This window comes from Rhinoderma darwinii, chromosome 7, assembly GCF_050947455.1.
Source record: "Rhinoderma darwinii isolate aRhiDar2 chromosome 7, aRhiDar2.hap1, whole genome shotgun sequence".
NCBI classification, from domain to species: Eukaryota; Metazoa; Chordata; class Amphibia; order Anura; family Rhinodermatidae; genus Rhinoderma; species Rhinoderma darwinii.
Window position 1 is genome coordinate 135,601,228 of NC_134693.1, and position 13,416 is coordinate 135,614,643.

A 13,416-nucleotide genomic window follows, 5' to 3' on the forward strand; every position below is an offset into this window, starting at 1 on the left:
AGAATTGTTTAGTTTAAGGGCAGATTCAGACGAACGTTGCGTTTTTGCGCGCGCAAAAACCATTTGACAGCTGCGTGTGTCATCTGTGTATGATGCGCGGCTGCGTGATTTTCGCACAGCCGCCATCATAGAGATGAGGCTAGTCGACGCCCGTCACTGTCCAAGGTGCTGAAAGAGCTAACTGATCGGCAGTAACTGTTTCAACACCCTCGACAGTGAATGCCGAACACAATATCGAGAAACCTGTTAAAAAAAAAGAAAAAGTTCGTACTTACCGAGAACTTCCCTCCCGGCCGTTGCCTTGGTGACGCGTCCTTGGTGACGCGCCTCTCTTGACATCGGGCCCCACCTCCCTGGATGACGCGGCAGTCCATGTGACCGCTGCAGCCTGTGCTTGGCCTGTGATTGGCTGGAGCTGTCACTTGGACTGAATTGTCATCCCGGGAGGTCAGACTGGAGGAAGAAGCCGGGAGTTATCGGTAAGTCAGAACTTCGTTTTTTTTTACAGGTTCATGTTTATTGGGATCGGTAGTCACTGTCCATGGTGCTGAAACAGTTTAACTCTTTCAGCACCCTGGACAGTGACTATCTCCTGACGTCGCGTACCGGAATTTTTTTTGCCGGGTTCGGCCAAAACGAGTTTGGCCGAACCCGGTGAAGTTCGGTTCGATTGTCCGGGTTCGCTCATCTCAAAGACACTCCATTTGGATGTTTGGAAACAGAAAAGCACGTGGTGCTTTTCTGTTTACATTCATCCTTTTGACAGCTGGTGCGCTGTTTCAGTCGGTTCGCACGGAAGTGCTTCCGTGTGACCTGCGTGGTTTTCACGCACCCATTGACTTCAATGGGTGCGTGATGCGCGAAATACGTGGAGATATTGAACCTGTCGCGTTTTGTACGCAGCGAACAAACGCTGCGCACAAATCACGCACTGTTTGAACTGCCCCATTGACTTCTATAGGGCTGTGCGTGGCACGCGAAAAATACGCGGCCTGCACGCACGAAAATCACGCTCGTGTGAATCCCCCCTAAGGGTAAGTTTACACAGGCCGGATACCCTGCGTAAAAGTAGACAGCGTATCTGCCCTGGCTGCCGTAGAGAATTCCGGCCGAAAAACAGCCAAAAATGGTGGTGCAGTTTTTTGGGCAGAATATCAGCTGCGGAAAACTGCACATGAAAAAAAAAGACATTTCATGCTTACGTAGCCATGGCGACGTGTCCCTCTGATGCTTCATCCCATGTGACCACTGCAGCCTGTGATTGGTTGCAGCGGTCACATGGAATGAAATGTCGTCCCAGGAGGCCGGCCTGGACTAAGAACGCCAGAATTCCTGGTGAGTATAAGATTTTAAGAGTTGCAATTTTTGTGGCGGAATCGCAGTTTTTCTGCCGCAAAAATCGCAACATCTACTATTTGTTGCGAGTTTTACCACCGATCAAATTTTGATGGGGAAAATCCGCAACAAAAAAGGCAGCGATTACGCAAATACAATTGACATGCCACGGATTTAAAAAGAATTTATGCTAGTTTTTTGAAATTTGTTCAAATCTCATCCACTCTGCTGCTACCGTATTATGCTGCAGATCCGCAGTATTTACGCGACGTGTGAACTGACCCTAACGCTATGTTTTTGCAGTGGATCTGGAGCTCTGTATCGGAAAAACAGAGCTCCAACAGCCAGAATGTTGGACATAAAAACAACATGGTGTTAAAAAATGGACATTCACTTCAAAGATGAAACTCCAGCAACAGCCTGGACGGAAGTAGAAGCGTTAAATAAGTAGAGGAGACTCTCTCTTAAACTTTGAGCTCCATTATAGTCTTATGAAGATTAATATATTGTAGAGTTATAGCCTTAGGTATTATTTGGTATATTTTTTAACGCATACTTATCAACATTTCAATCCCAAATCCCCTGTTCCACCTGGACACACCCCTGAAAGTAAAATACCGCCCCTTTAATGAAAATTAGCATAAACCCCGCCCCATGTGTGGCCCTATTTGTCTTGTGAAAATCGGGACTGTTGGTAAGTAAGCTTACCGTTATCCTTTATAAAAACTGGGCTTAGTACGATATGGTGCTGACCCCTCTGGTAGAGACATGGCTGAACATATATGACCTGTATTATGTCTTCCTGTTTTGTGTCCATTCCGTTTATTATAGGGCGAGATGGGCAATAGCGGGCTTCCAGGCCCAGCTGTAAGTAAATCCCATTGGGTAGCCGCAGTTTGGGCCCTTGGCTGCTCGCAATGGCTGTGTGTGCTTAATCTGGTCTCTTCATGTGGTCACTGCCGGGTCACTTTTAATGGGTTGATCTGGGTTCTGGGCGCCTCACCTTCTCTCTCACTAATGAATCGGCTTGAATTAAATATCCGCAGGGTATGCCAGGCTTTCCAGGAGTGCTCGGCCGACCGGTAGGTGTTCCTCATTGCCTCTGCCTTTATATCTTGCATGTGCCGTGTCTGCAAATTGTATGTGCTTCTATAATAACTGGTTGCCACAGCGAGGCCCGGCTGATCTTTGCACTGCTTCTTCGTATTATTAGGTATATCTGATGCAATGTTATGTAATGTTTCCTTAAAAAAACACTCAAAAAGGTGTCTTTGAAATGAAACAAGGTAGTGTTTATTTCTGCAATGCATGTAAAGAAAGAAAAGTTTTAAAAAATTAAGCAACTTTGCAACTAGTCTTGATTAAACATTGTATACACATTTTGCAGAACTATGTATCTCCATGGTTACAGACTACAAACATACCCTGTGTGTAGTCTGATCCGGCAGTCATGTGTTCCCCCTTTCCATCTATTTCTATACACAAGGAAGGTTAACGATAAGTAGGGGGCAGATGTAATGGAGTATGACTGCAGGATCAGACTACACTGGGTTTGTTTGTAGTCTGTAACCATGGAGACACACAGGTCTGCAAAGGAACTGTATACCGTAGGAGATTTTTAGTCAAGACTATTAGCAAAGTTGCTTTGTTTTTTATTTTAGATGCATTGGAGATATAAAAAAAAACCCAGAAATATTAACTTAGCAGTGATACATGAAGTTGGTGCTCCAATGTGTCTCAAAGTATAAGGTGCAATTCACTGACTCACAAGCTGATTGTAAACTAAAATAAGGAAAAAGCTTCAATTGACAGTGATTTATATGAATCTTTAGCTAGCAGTCTGCTCATACTTCCCCCGATACTGGACGTAAAGTGACTACGTCATGGGTGTCTATGACTATATTGTCACATTTAAAACTGCACGTCTTCAAACCCAAATATTAGACAGAGCCGTAAAGATGTGGCATGCATCATTTGGGAAGCTTAATTTTCGCATCTTATTTTTTTGCAAAGGACATGTAAGCTCACTAGACACTAAGCATGTCCACCAACAGGTGGTGCCTTACAGTAAATGCTCTGTGCTCCTTGTTACTTTTAAACATGTTGACCCTAAACAGCACACCCCATGGCCAGCCATGGTATTGCGAGTAAAACATCAATTACTTTCACATGTAATATTATTTTGATTATAAATAAGTAATGAAATGATAGAATTATAATATATGTAACATTTATTTTATTATTCCTTTTATTATTCCTTGTGATCCATACTGCCTTTGAATACAATTTCTATGCATACATATTTGATATAAATCACTAGCTAAAGCCAAATAGCACTGTATATACTTATGTTACCTTTGAATTGCACCTTATCATGCATGTTATAACATTGTGAGTATACAGCACCTGCACTGACTTTCTGTTTAGTAGTAACGTATGACAGATATTGATAGCTATAGGGTGTACTCTTTTATATGATCAGAATATGACATTGCCTTAGATGTACCGCAGATACCCAAATATCTGGCTGTAGAATCCACATGTTGCATAATTGGTTACATTGTCAATACAATCATATTATAATATGTAACATGTCATACAATTTATGATACTGGGATAGATTTATAGAGTATTTGCCCCCTAATAAAGGGACAAATAAAGGGACAATGCAATCCCTATTTTATATATGTATATATATATATATATATATATATATATATATATAAGGCTAGACATACAATAATCTATTCTGTAACGTGAAGCTGGACCCCAATGTAAAATCTGTTCTGGGGCTCCCCATCGATCATATCATTTATTATACTCTCTCCTCATATGGGGCCCCTCAGGATCCATATAGTGTTATAGCCTGCCAGATATTTGGTGTATATGACCAAAATAAACCCGGGTATGTTACTTTATTAATTAGTAATGATTCTTTTTCAGGGAAATCCAGGAGAGCCAGGTCAACAGGGTCCCCCGGTAAGTTTGCTCAGAGTAATCGTGTCATATTCAGTACAGCGGTGCCTAGGCTTTCCTGCACCCGGGACAAAGATTCAAGTCCATTATTCAGATATGTTCTATAATTCATGACAACCTGGCCATAGGGTCAGTCCCGTCGTTTAAGGTTGTCCCAGCTATCCCCATATTGACTCTCCTACATTCAATGCATTTCTCTGGGCTGCAATATTCATATCAGAAAACATCCGTGCATCCTTTCCTCCTCCTCCATGTCTTCAGAGTGTTATATTGTATCACAAATTGTATCCGGTGGTCCTGAAAGTAACTCTTCATTCTATTTTCTACATAGGGTCCCGCCGGACAATCTGGAATAAAGGTAAATATCTAAAAAAAACAAAACCTTTTTAGAACAAACTTTAATACAATGTAAACCGTCAAAGACAATAGGAACTATATATAAATATACTGTTATCTGTATATATACTATTCATGTAATATCACATCATGATTGTAGGGCAACCAAGGAGAACCTGGACCCAGCATCAGGGTGAGTCGTTTTTCCTATTAATTTGTACTTCCCCTTTAAAGTTGCTATATTTATAAATATTAAAGGGGTCTTCCCTTCTCATAAAACAATGACGTATCACTAGGATATGGGTGTTTGACTCCTGGGACCCCCTACCGATTCAGAAAATGGAGGGACCGTGCAGGAAAAAACTGCCCTAACACTGTGCCCACCCCCCATTATGTCCAGAAAAAAAGAATCCCTATAAAATATTTTTACATTTTGACAGGCTCCGTCTTTCATCGTTCTCTCTTAACAAGGGACTACAGTGGTCTCTAACCTATAAAATGACAACTCCCAGCATAATCTGACTGCTGCAGGCTCTCAGGACATGCTGGGAGTTGTAGTTTTGCAACAGCTGGGGAGCCACAGGTTGGAGACCACTGTTGTAATAGTCTTCTGCAGCATCAACCTCATGATGACTATGTCTAACATGTACTTGATACTGAAGATGTTGATATTTTATCTAATATATTAGGATTTACTACAATGAATGCCGTTCATTAGTATCATTATTTTGGTTCTATCTTTCAGGGTTTGCCAGGTATGCAGGGCAATGTTGGACCTCCTGGTTTGCCTGGACCTTCTGGATTAGTGGTAAGGACTCATGTACATAAGATAAGTAGGTTTAGGAGTGCCCCTGTGCTTATAAAGGGACCATCTAACCAGCGAGGACCTTGCTTTCCGACCTGTATAGTTGTTTTACAATGTATAGGATCTCCTCACTCTGCACTTTTTTGTGATCGGGGCTGATGGATCTCCAAAATTAGGGACCTATTTGCAACTGGTACCTCTACGCCCCATATAGCTATAGACCTGTATACACAGCCAGGCAGAGTAAACCAGACGTTCTTGCTAACAAAATGTCTCTAAGCAAAAAAATACGTTAAAGTGGCTGTCCGTTATGGGCATTGCCCTTTTGTTAGTAGGGTCTCCCAAAATTAAGCTGATCACAGCGTATCCCGCTGCTGGGACCCCAGTGATCACGGGTAATCTGTGGGGGAGCCTAGCAGCACATGTTTGATTTTCCTACAGCACCACCGGAGGGGAAATAAAACATTACAGGTTGACCATTAAAATTAATAGGCTGTCTGGGTAATGCACAGAGTGGTGGGTCCTCCAGGAACAGAGACACTCTTTGTAGCCACTCTCTACACAGGCTAATAGATTCTGAATGAGAGTCTCTTCTAGAAACTCAGAATTCCCTAATAGGGTATCTGAAAATGTTTTTTTATTTGTTTTATTTCTTTCTATTCCTAGGGCCCACAAGGACCTCCTGGAGTTTCAGGCTTAGTGGTAAGTTTTAGGCCAGGATGTTTCCATACATGTTACAGAATGAATAATATTGTTATTGTTATATTGTTATTCTGACTTTTTCTAGGGTGAATCAGGAAAAAATGGAATACCTGGTAGAGATGGTGTACCGGGGAAAGACGGAGAACCTGGTCTTCCAGGGAAGATGGTATTTAATAAAATGTTCAATTTTTTTAATAAAAATTAAAAAAAACTTTCTGTTACTAGACTTGAACTTTTCCTCCAGTGCCCTGTACTCCTATTGAAATGCATCAAAGGGAAGTAAATCCTACTTTAATAACTGTTAAAAAGCCTCCAACAGTTGAGGTACAGTCACACAGGGTGCATTACCTGTCATCGCTGAAGGGGGTGCCATTGGCCCTGATGTCCTAGGCACTTGTATTTCTCCCCCCACCCCTCATCCGGTCCCACACTTGGTGTCCAATTCTATGGAAGAGCAGCTCCTAGTTTATTGTTTGGGCAGTGTCATTTGGACTCATTACGGCTATGTTATTTGTACACTGTATGATTGTATTATTTGGGCACCATAAGATGCACTATAAGGGGAAGACGTCAATAGAAGGTACTACACAGGACACCATCCAACCTAAGGAAGGCCCTGCACAAAATATTTATTTAATAACGTTTATAGAACGTTTTAGGCATTGTCTGCTGCCTGTTGTCCCTTTTAATTCATGTCATTACGTTTTTTTTAATTTCAGGGCATTCCAGGACCTTCAGGACCTGGAGGGGCTAAAGGAGAACCGGGAGAAGCTGGTACACCTGGTGAAGTGAGTGGTAACATTTAGCTGTTTTGTATTATTAGAATGTTCCGAATATTGAGGGCACATTGGCAGCGGCCTCACTGATTTCTTTAGATTGCCGTAGCTAAAACTTATGATGGACTTATGTTCTTTTCCATCTCTAAAAAATATCTAGAGGTCTGAAGAAAAACATGTATTGATATTTTATACAACTATATAATCCAATAATAAATGTGATTTGTTTTTAGTTTGTGGCTGGTGCTCCTGGGCTGAAAGGAGAGAAGGTAAGAACCGATTACCACCTACACACAATAAGCTACAGATTTACTGTGTAGACTGCGACAGCCTCAGCAGAGTCATCTCCATATCATTTTAGGGCAGGGTCAGCAGAGTTATATCATTATCATTAGAGGATGAGATCATCAGAGTCATCTCATTATCAATAGAGGATGAGATCATCAGGGTCATCTCATCATCATTAGAGGGCAGGGTTAGCAGAGTCATCTCATTATTATTAGAGGATGAGATCATCAGAGTGATCCCATCATCATTAGAGGGCAGTGTCAGCAGAGTCATCTCCTTATCATTAGAGGGCAGGGTCAGCAGAGACATCTCCTTATCATTAGAGTGCAGGGTCAGCAGAGTCATCTACTTATCATTAGAGGGAAGGGTCAACAGAGTTATATTATCATCATTAGAGCATGGGATCATCAGTCATATCATTATGATTAGAGGGCAGGATCATACATACATACATACATACATACATACATACATACATACATACATACATACATACATACATACAATACATTCCCTTTAAATCTGTCCAATAGCCTACTCTTTGTGTGTTGGTCATGTCATGTTTGATATTTTACTAGGGTGCTCCTGCTGACCAAGCCAGCAAAATTCCTGGTGATCCGGTAGGTTATGTTCTTTATTCCTTTTTTCTTTCTTTAAATTCAATATATTTCCTATAAATATTTGTATTCATCCTCAATTGCAGTTGGACCAGAAAAATGTAACTAAATCTGAGGTCTAGATTTATTAAAACTCAAATCTATAATTTTACGCTTTTCATTATTATACAAGACACCCCAATACCCCAGGAGCACAACTTTTCCTTAGCACATCCATTTTATGTCTGTTCCTCATATCAAACCTAAATAGCCGTGTCCACCCAGGTATTTCAATATAGTATGTTCTGTTGTGTTTCAGGGTGACAAGGGAGACAGAGGCTTACCTGGTCCAAGAGGAGATAAGGTGAGTGTTACTAAATGGTGGGAAAATCATGATAACCCGACCAACCACATGAAACTTTGTCATCTTATCAGGAGAAAGTGGCATCTTCCAGCAGCCTGTAGTTCCTCTTCCCCTGTCTGCAGGCTCCCTGTAAATGTTCAGAAACCTCCTCAGTCCCCAAAATATCCTTCTAGAGTAACACAGTAAATAGATGACAGGGAGGAAGGGGATGTAGCTGCACCTTCTGTCTCTGAGACTGAACGCTGTGAGAGGGGAGGAGGAGCAGAAGTGGTCAGACATCTGGTTGGCTTAGAGTCTTGATTATAGAACTAGCATCTGTAGTATTTATTATTTCACTATTAGAATTTGCAAATGACCATCAGTTTAATCAATGACACATGACTTACTTTACTTTTACTTACTTACGTACTTACATTATCTTACCTCTAGGGGGAGCAAGGAAGAAAGGGAGACATTGGAGACCCCGGAGAAGATGTAAGTGACCTCTGAAAAAACTCTCAATCTTCAAATACAATGTATTTTCTGTTATTCACACATTATAAAATATTATTGACGTATTCTGTATGCAGCCGTAGCCCCGCGCCTGACAGTACTGCTCGTTCATACTAGTCATGTCTAATTACACTTTTAAGAACATACTACAGTTAATATCTACATATAAACTTGATCAACTTTGCAAATCCTCTGCTTTACCATCCTTGTGCCCATAATGACTATCCCATGTTTTTTTTCTCTATTCACATCCAAAGCTGCTTTCAAAATTGTGCAGTCGCCCTTGGAAGTTGACAGCAGTTTATCCCCCCCCCCCCCCCCCCCGTTGCTAGAAACGTGACCTTACAGCCGAGCTCTTAGTTTATAACGGTCATCTGAGCTCCCACAATGCATTTCTCTCCACTAATAGGAAGCCAGCAGAATTCTGTATATAGCTTTAGATATGATTGGAGAAGAAAACATCACGGAATGTAAAATCAGTATAAGATCAATAAAGCAAAGAAATTACATAACAACTTAACATTTTATGTAGATTTTAATGGTAGAATGTTAGAAATAGTTGACCAAGAGTTGAGTGTACCATTAAGGAGATAAAAGTTTGGAGTCAACCATTTATGACACTGAAAATGGGGCAAAAAATTGTGAATTGGAAGAAATCTAAATGTCCCAATAACATGAAGTGATCGGACGTATACTTTTTGCAGGGTTCAAAGGGTTCTTCAGGACCTAAAGGAGATAAAGTAAGTTCTGGAAATTCTACAAAGTAAAGCAATGAAAAACACAAGAGAACTCTTGTTAACCTCTAAATCTCCAGGGTGAAGCTGGCGTTGGGTTACCTGGACCTGCAGGACAGATAGGACCACCAGGCTTGAAGGTAAATCCCTTCTATATTTTAGTATTATATTGGATACATAGTTTCAGTACTAAATATCGGACTGTGTCACTACAGTTGGAACTCGTTTATATTCTCTTATCATAACATAGTTGCAATAATGTATCAAAAAGTAATCGTACAAGTTCCTTAGTATAGAATATCGGAGGATAGATGATAAATAATTGTGCTACAGTAAGTATGTAGTAGAGTGTTAGTAATATACAGGAGAGACATCTACCTAAAGTGTCGGACAAAAGTACTTTGGGATCACCAGCCAAAATAATTGTGAGGGCCCACTGTCCGGCTATACAGAACAAGTGCAGACCTCTAGTGGACCAGTCCTGCCCTGTCTACCGATATCCTTCACCGCATTTCCTTCTCCCCAATGGATATGGTGGATCAAACACAGCTTCCAATTACGGCTGTCATAATGAATTGTAAAAATGAGGGTTCAGTCACAGATAACCCCCTGGGTCCTTCTACAGTACCCCCTCTATAGTATTATCATGTGACAGTAATTCCACTTTTCTTTTAGGGGGATCTTGGGATGCCCGGTCCACCAGGTCCACCAGGTCTGCAGGGTCTTGCTGGGAATCCTGGTCAGTTGGGTCAAAGAGGAGAACTTGGACAGAGCGGACCCCCTGGTGCAACCGGGGAGAGGGTGAGTTTAAGCACTAACCAAACAGATATTCAAATATAGCTTTCATAGTTACTAACATTTATTACCAAATTTTGTTTAGGGTTTGATTGGTTTCCCTGGAAGAGAAGGGAATCCAGGACCACAGGGACCCCCAGGGGCTTCTGGGCCAACGGTAAGGACTGTATATCTTCTTCACCTGCTATACTGAATATTATTGGTTGCTTGCCTTATAACAATACCTGGATTAATTATGTGTCTATCCTACACAAATATCACTGCATACGTATAAAAGTAGCATGTGTCAGTTTGAAGATTTGCTTGCTTAGGTGAGGCGCTAACACTTTTGCATTATTTATCAATAGATAAATCAGTGATTTATCTAGATCATAGCGCCCAATAGTAAAACTCAGCCACTCCGCACTGAGAGCTCATCAAAATATAATATGTCTTTATTAAAGTAAATTACCACTATTCCGTTTTTTAGGTCCAACTAATTTATAATATATCTGTAAAATAGCACTATGTATTTCTGATTCATCAAATTATAAATTCTTGCTGCTTACAGCCACCACTAGGGGGAGCTCACTGCACATGGATTTATATAGCTAGTATTGAATTCAATGGGAGCTGTAAAAATCTGTATGCAGTGAGCTCCCCCTAGTGGCAACTGCAGGTATGTGCTTTGACAGTGTTACAGAAAGCAGGGGATGCAGTTCAGTGCAGGGCCTCTTCCCACACAGAACCTATAGCAGCCGCATGCCCAGCCTCTATAGTAGGAATACCACTGCATAGTATGACCAATATGAATATTGCATTTGGTCCAAGTCATTCCAGGGGATGGTCAATGGGCCGTTGGTATCTCCTTTGGTTCAACCATAGATAATCCCGAAATATAAACATATCACGATGTAAGGTTTCCTGCACTCATAAATCTTGATGCTTTACATAGATAGATATGTGCATGTACTAACGTTGAAATTTCATTAAAGGGACCCTCAGGACCTTCAGGATCCAAGGGTGACAAGGTAGGATTAAGCTATGTTTCCCATATATATGCGCTAATTTATTTTTTTTTTAAATATGTTTTTCAATAGAATTTGTTTTGTTTAATGAGATTGATGGACAACTCACTATATAGAATAGAATTCCTTTAATCCGATATTAAAGGGACCTGTCATATGATCTTTTTATCAGCCATTTTTATATGTTACAGTGTGACATCTGTGTTTAATAAGTTGAAAATATTTTAGCAGTAGTTGTTCTTTAAGAATTAAAAAAACAATTCAGGCAAGACTAATGCACTTTGTAATGCCTAGTGCAGGGACTGTGGGGGCTTTGCTTGATACAAGGATTCAAAGAACGCCAAGAGTGAATGCCGGGGTCATGCTCAGGCCCTGCACCTGGCATAACACAATGTATCAGTTTGCCAAAGTGTTCCTTTAAATTGGCACAACACCGCCTCCCAGTGGGCACAATATCGTAAAGTTAGGTGTAATAATGCTGATTTGTTCCTTCTCTTCTTTCCTAGGGTGATGCAGGAATTGGTCAGTTGGGCCCTAGAGGAGAGAGAGGAGATCCCGGTTCAAGGGTATGCATGTTCTGCGAAATATAAATAAATAAAATGTTCACAATCTATAGATGTCGTCTTTTATTTCCTTCTAAAGAAGAATAATATACCATGTGTATAAACCCCTATAAATAATTATTCTGTCATCTGTCTTGCTTGACTTTCTTCTTTATTTCTTCTTCTCCTCGTTCTATTTCACTTTCTTTCTCGGATTCAGAGGCATAACTTGAAGCTCCTGGGCCTCCATGCAAAATCTTTAATCTCCCACCATGTGCCATTTATATTACTGGGGTCTTCTAATGTTGCAGAAGGGCCTTTGGGCCCCCTTCAGGCACCAGGGCCCAGTTGCGACTGCTATCTCCGCACTCCCTATAGCAAGGCTAATGCCTAAATCCTATGTGCAGCAGTGATACAAGTGTCAGTTTAGTTTGGTAATGATTATTATCATTAGTATAAAGTAACATTAAGGAGATGAACCCCCACCCCATTATCCTTCAATACATACTGACATGTTTGATTCCTATAGGGGGAGGATGGACGTCCAGGATTAGAAGGAGACCGTGGGCTGCAGGTAGGTGCCCGCTGAGTGTGTGTTTTCTTGTAATATCCTGGGGCTGTTAGATACTGATTTATATTTCTTGTATTTCTCAGGGTCTTCCTGGAAACAGAGGAGAACGGGGAGACAAGGTAAGATGTAGGGAACATGTCCTGTCACCATTTTATTTCTTTCATTGATTTAAATGCGCACTGTGTAATTCTTCACTTCCCCTGTGGTGGCGCTGCAGGGAAATTGAATACTTACTGCCAGGTTTCTCACGGATTACAGCTGAGCATCCTGTGATCAGCTCAATGTCTAGTGATTCTTCTAAGAAAATGGACAACCTCTTTAAGTACTATAAAGGCATCTGTGCACATTATATGGTCATCATATTCCACAATGGACACTATCTGGATATTTTACAAAATTTCTTGTTTTGTGACATTTCAGGGTGATTTCGGCCCAGTAGGAATTAAAGGAGATAAGGTAATTCTTTATCCATATAATCATGTTATATAGTGTGGTTCTTATCCTATACAGCACTTTCCATATATCTTTTTCTCACCCTTTCTAGGGGGAAACACTGACCATTGAAGGACCTCCAGGAGCAAAAGGAAATAAAGGAGAACTGGTAGGTCAGGAGGACGCTCATAGAGTGGAACTACCATTTATATATGTCCCACTCCTTCTTCCATCTTCCATCTTCTCCTTCCCACTTCTTTCTTTTCTGCTGCCACCTTTGTTTCTCTTCTTCTTAATCATCATCATCATCCCACCACTTTCTACCTCTTTCTTATTACTCTTCTTCTGCATTCTTTACTTTCCCCTTTATTCCTCTCCTTCTGGCTTTTCTTCTTCTACCTCTTCTTCGTCTGCATTATTTAATTTCCCCTTTATTCCTCTTCTTTTTCTTCTGCCGCCTCTTCTTCTTTTTACCTTTTCTTCTTTTTACCTTTTCTTCTTCTTACTCTTCTTACTCTGCCACCTCTTCTTCTTCCGCCTATTTTTCTTCTTCTTCTGCCTTTTCTTCTTCTTTTGCCTCTTCTTCTTCTACCTCTTCTTCTTCTGCCCCTTCTTCTGCCCCTTCTTCTTCTACCTCTTGTTCCTCTTTTTCCTCTTCTTCTTCT

The 13,416-nt window shown here is 40.9% G+C and overlaps 1 protein-coding gene across 1 annotated transcript in view; it reads left to right on the forward strand.

The window, feature by feature from the left end:
- COL7A1 (collagen type VII alpha 1 chain) overlaps positions 1–13,416 on the forward strand; it is a 50,366-nt gene that overhangs the window by 29,414 nt on the left and 7,536 nt on the right. The window contains exons 43-64 of the mRNA XM_075832523.1: positions 2,382–2,417; positions 4,279–4,314; positions 4,643–4,669; positions 4,808–4,840; positions 5,393–5,455; positions 6,119–6,154; positions 6,240–6,320; positions 6,874–6,942; positions 7,164–7,199; positions 7,797–7,838; positions 8,134–8,178; positions 8,608–8,652; positions 9,375–9,410; positions 9,485–9,544; positions 10,080–10,205; positions 10,285–10,356; positions 11,174–11,209; positions 11,713–11,772; positions 12,278–12,322; positions 12,403–12,438; positions 12,740–12,775; positions 12,864–12,920. Of these exons, the coding sequence (XP_075688638.1) occupies positions 2,382–2,417; positions 4,279–4,314; positions 4,643–4,669; positions 4,808–4,840; positions 5,393–5,455; positions 6,119–6,154; positions 6,240–6,320; positions 6,874–6,942; positions 7,164–7,199; positions 7,797–7,838; positions 8,134–8,178; positions 8,608–8,652; positions 9,375–9,410; positions 9,485–9,544; positions 10,080–10,205; positions 10,285–10,356; positions 11,174–11,209; positions 11,713–11,772; positions 12,278–12,322; positions 12,403–12,438; positions 12,740–12,775; positions 12,864–12,920 (1,113 nt within the window). The remainder of the gene's footprint in view (positions 1–2,381; positions 2,418–4,278; positions 4,315–4,642; positions 4,670–4,807; positions 4,841–5,392; positions 5,456–6,118; positions 6,155–6,239; positions 6,321–6,873; positions 6,943–7,163; positions 7,200–7,796; positions 7,839–8,133; positions 8,179–8,607; positions 8,653–9,374; positions 9,411–9,484; positions 9,545–10,079; positions 10,206–10,284; positions 10,357–11,173; positions 11,210–11,712; positions 11,773–12,277; positions 12,323–12,402; positions 12,439–12,739; positions 12,776–12,863; positions 12,921–13,416) is intronic.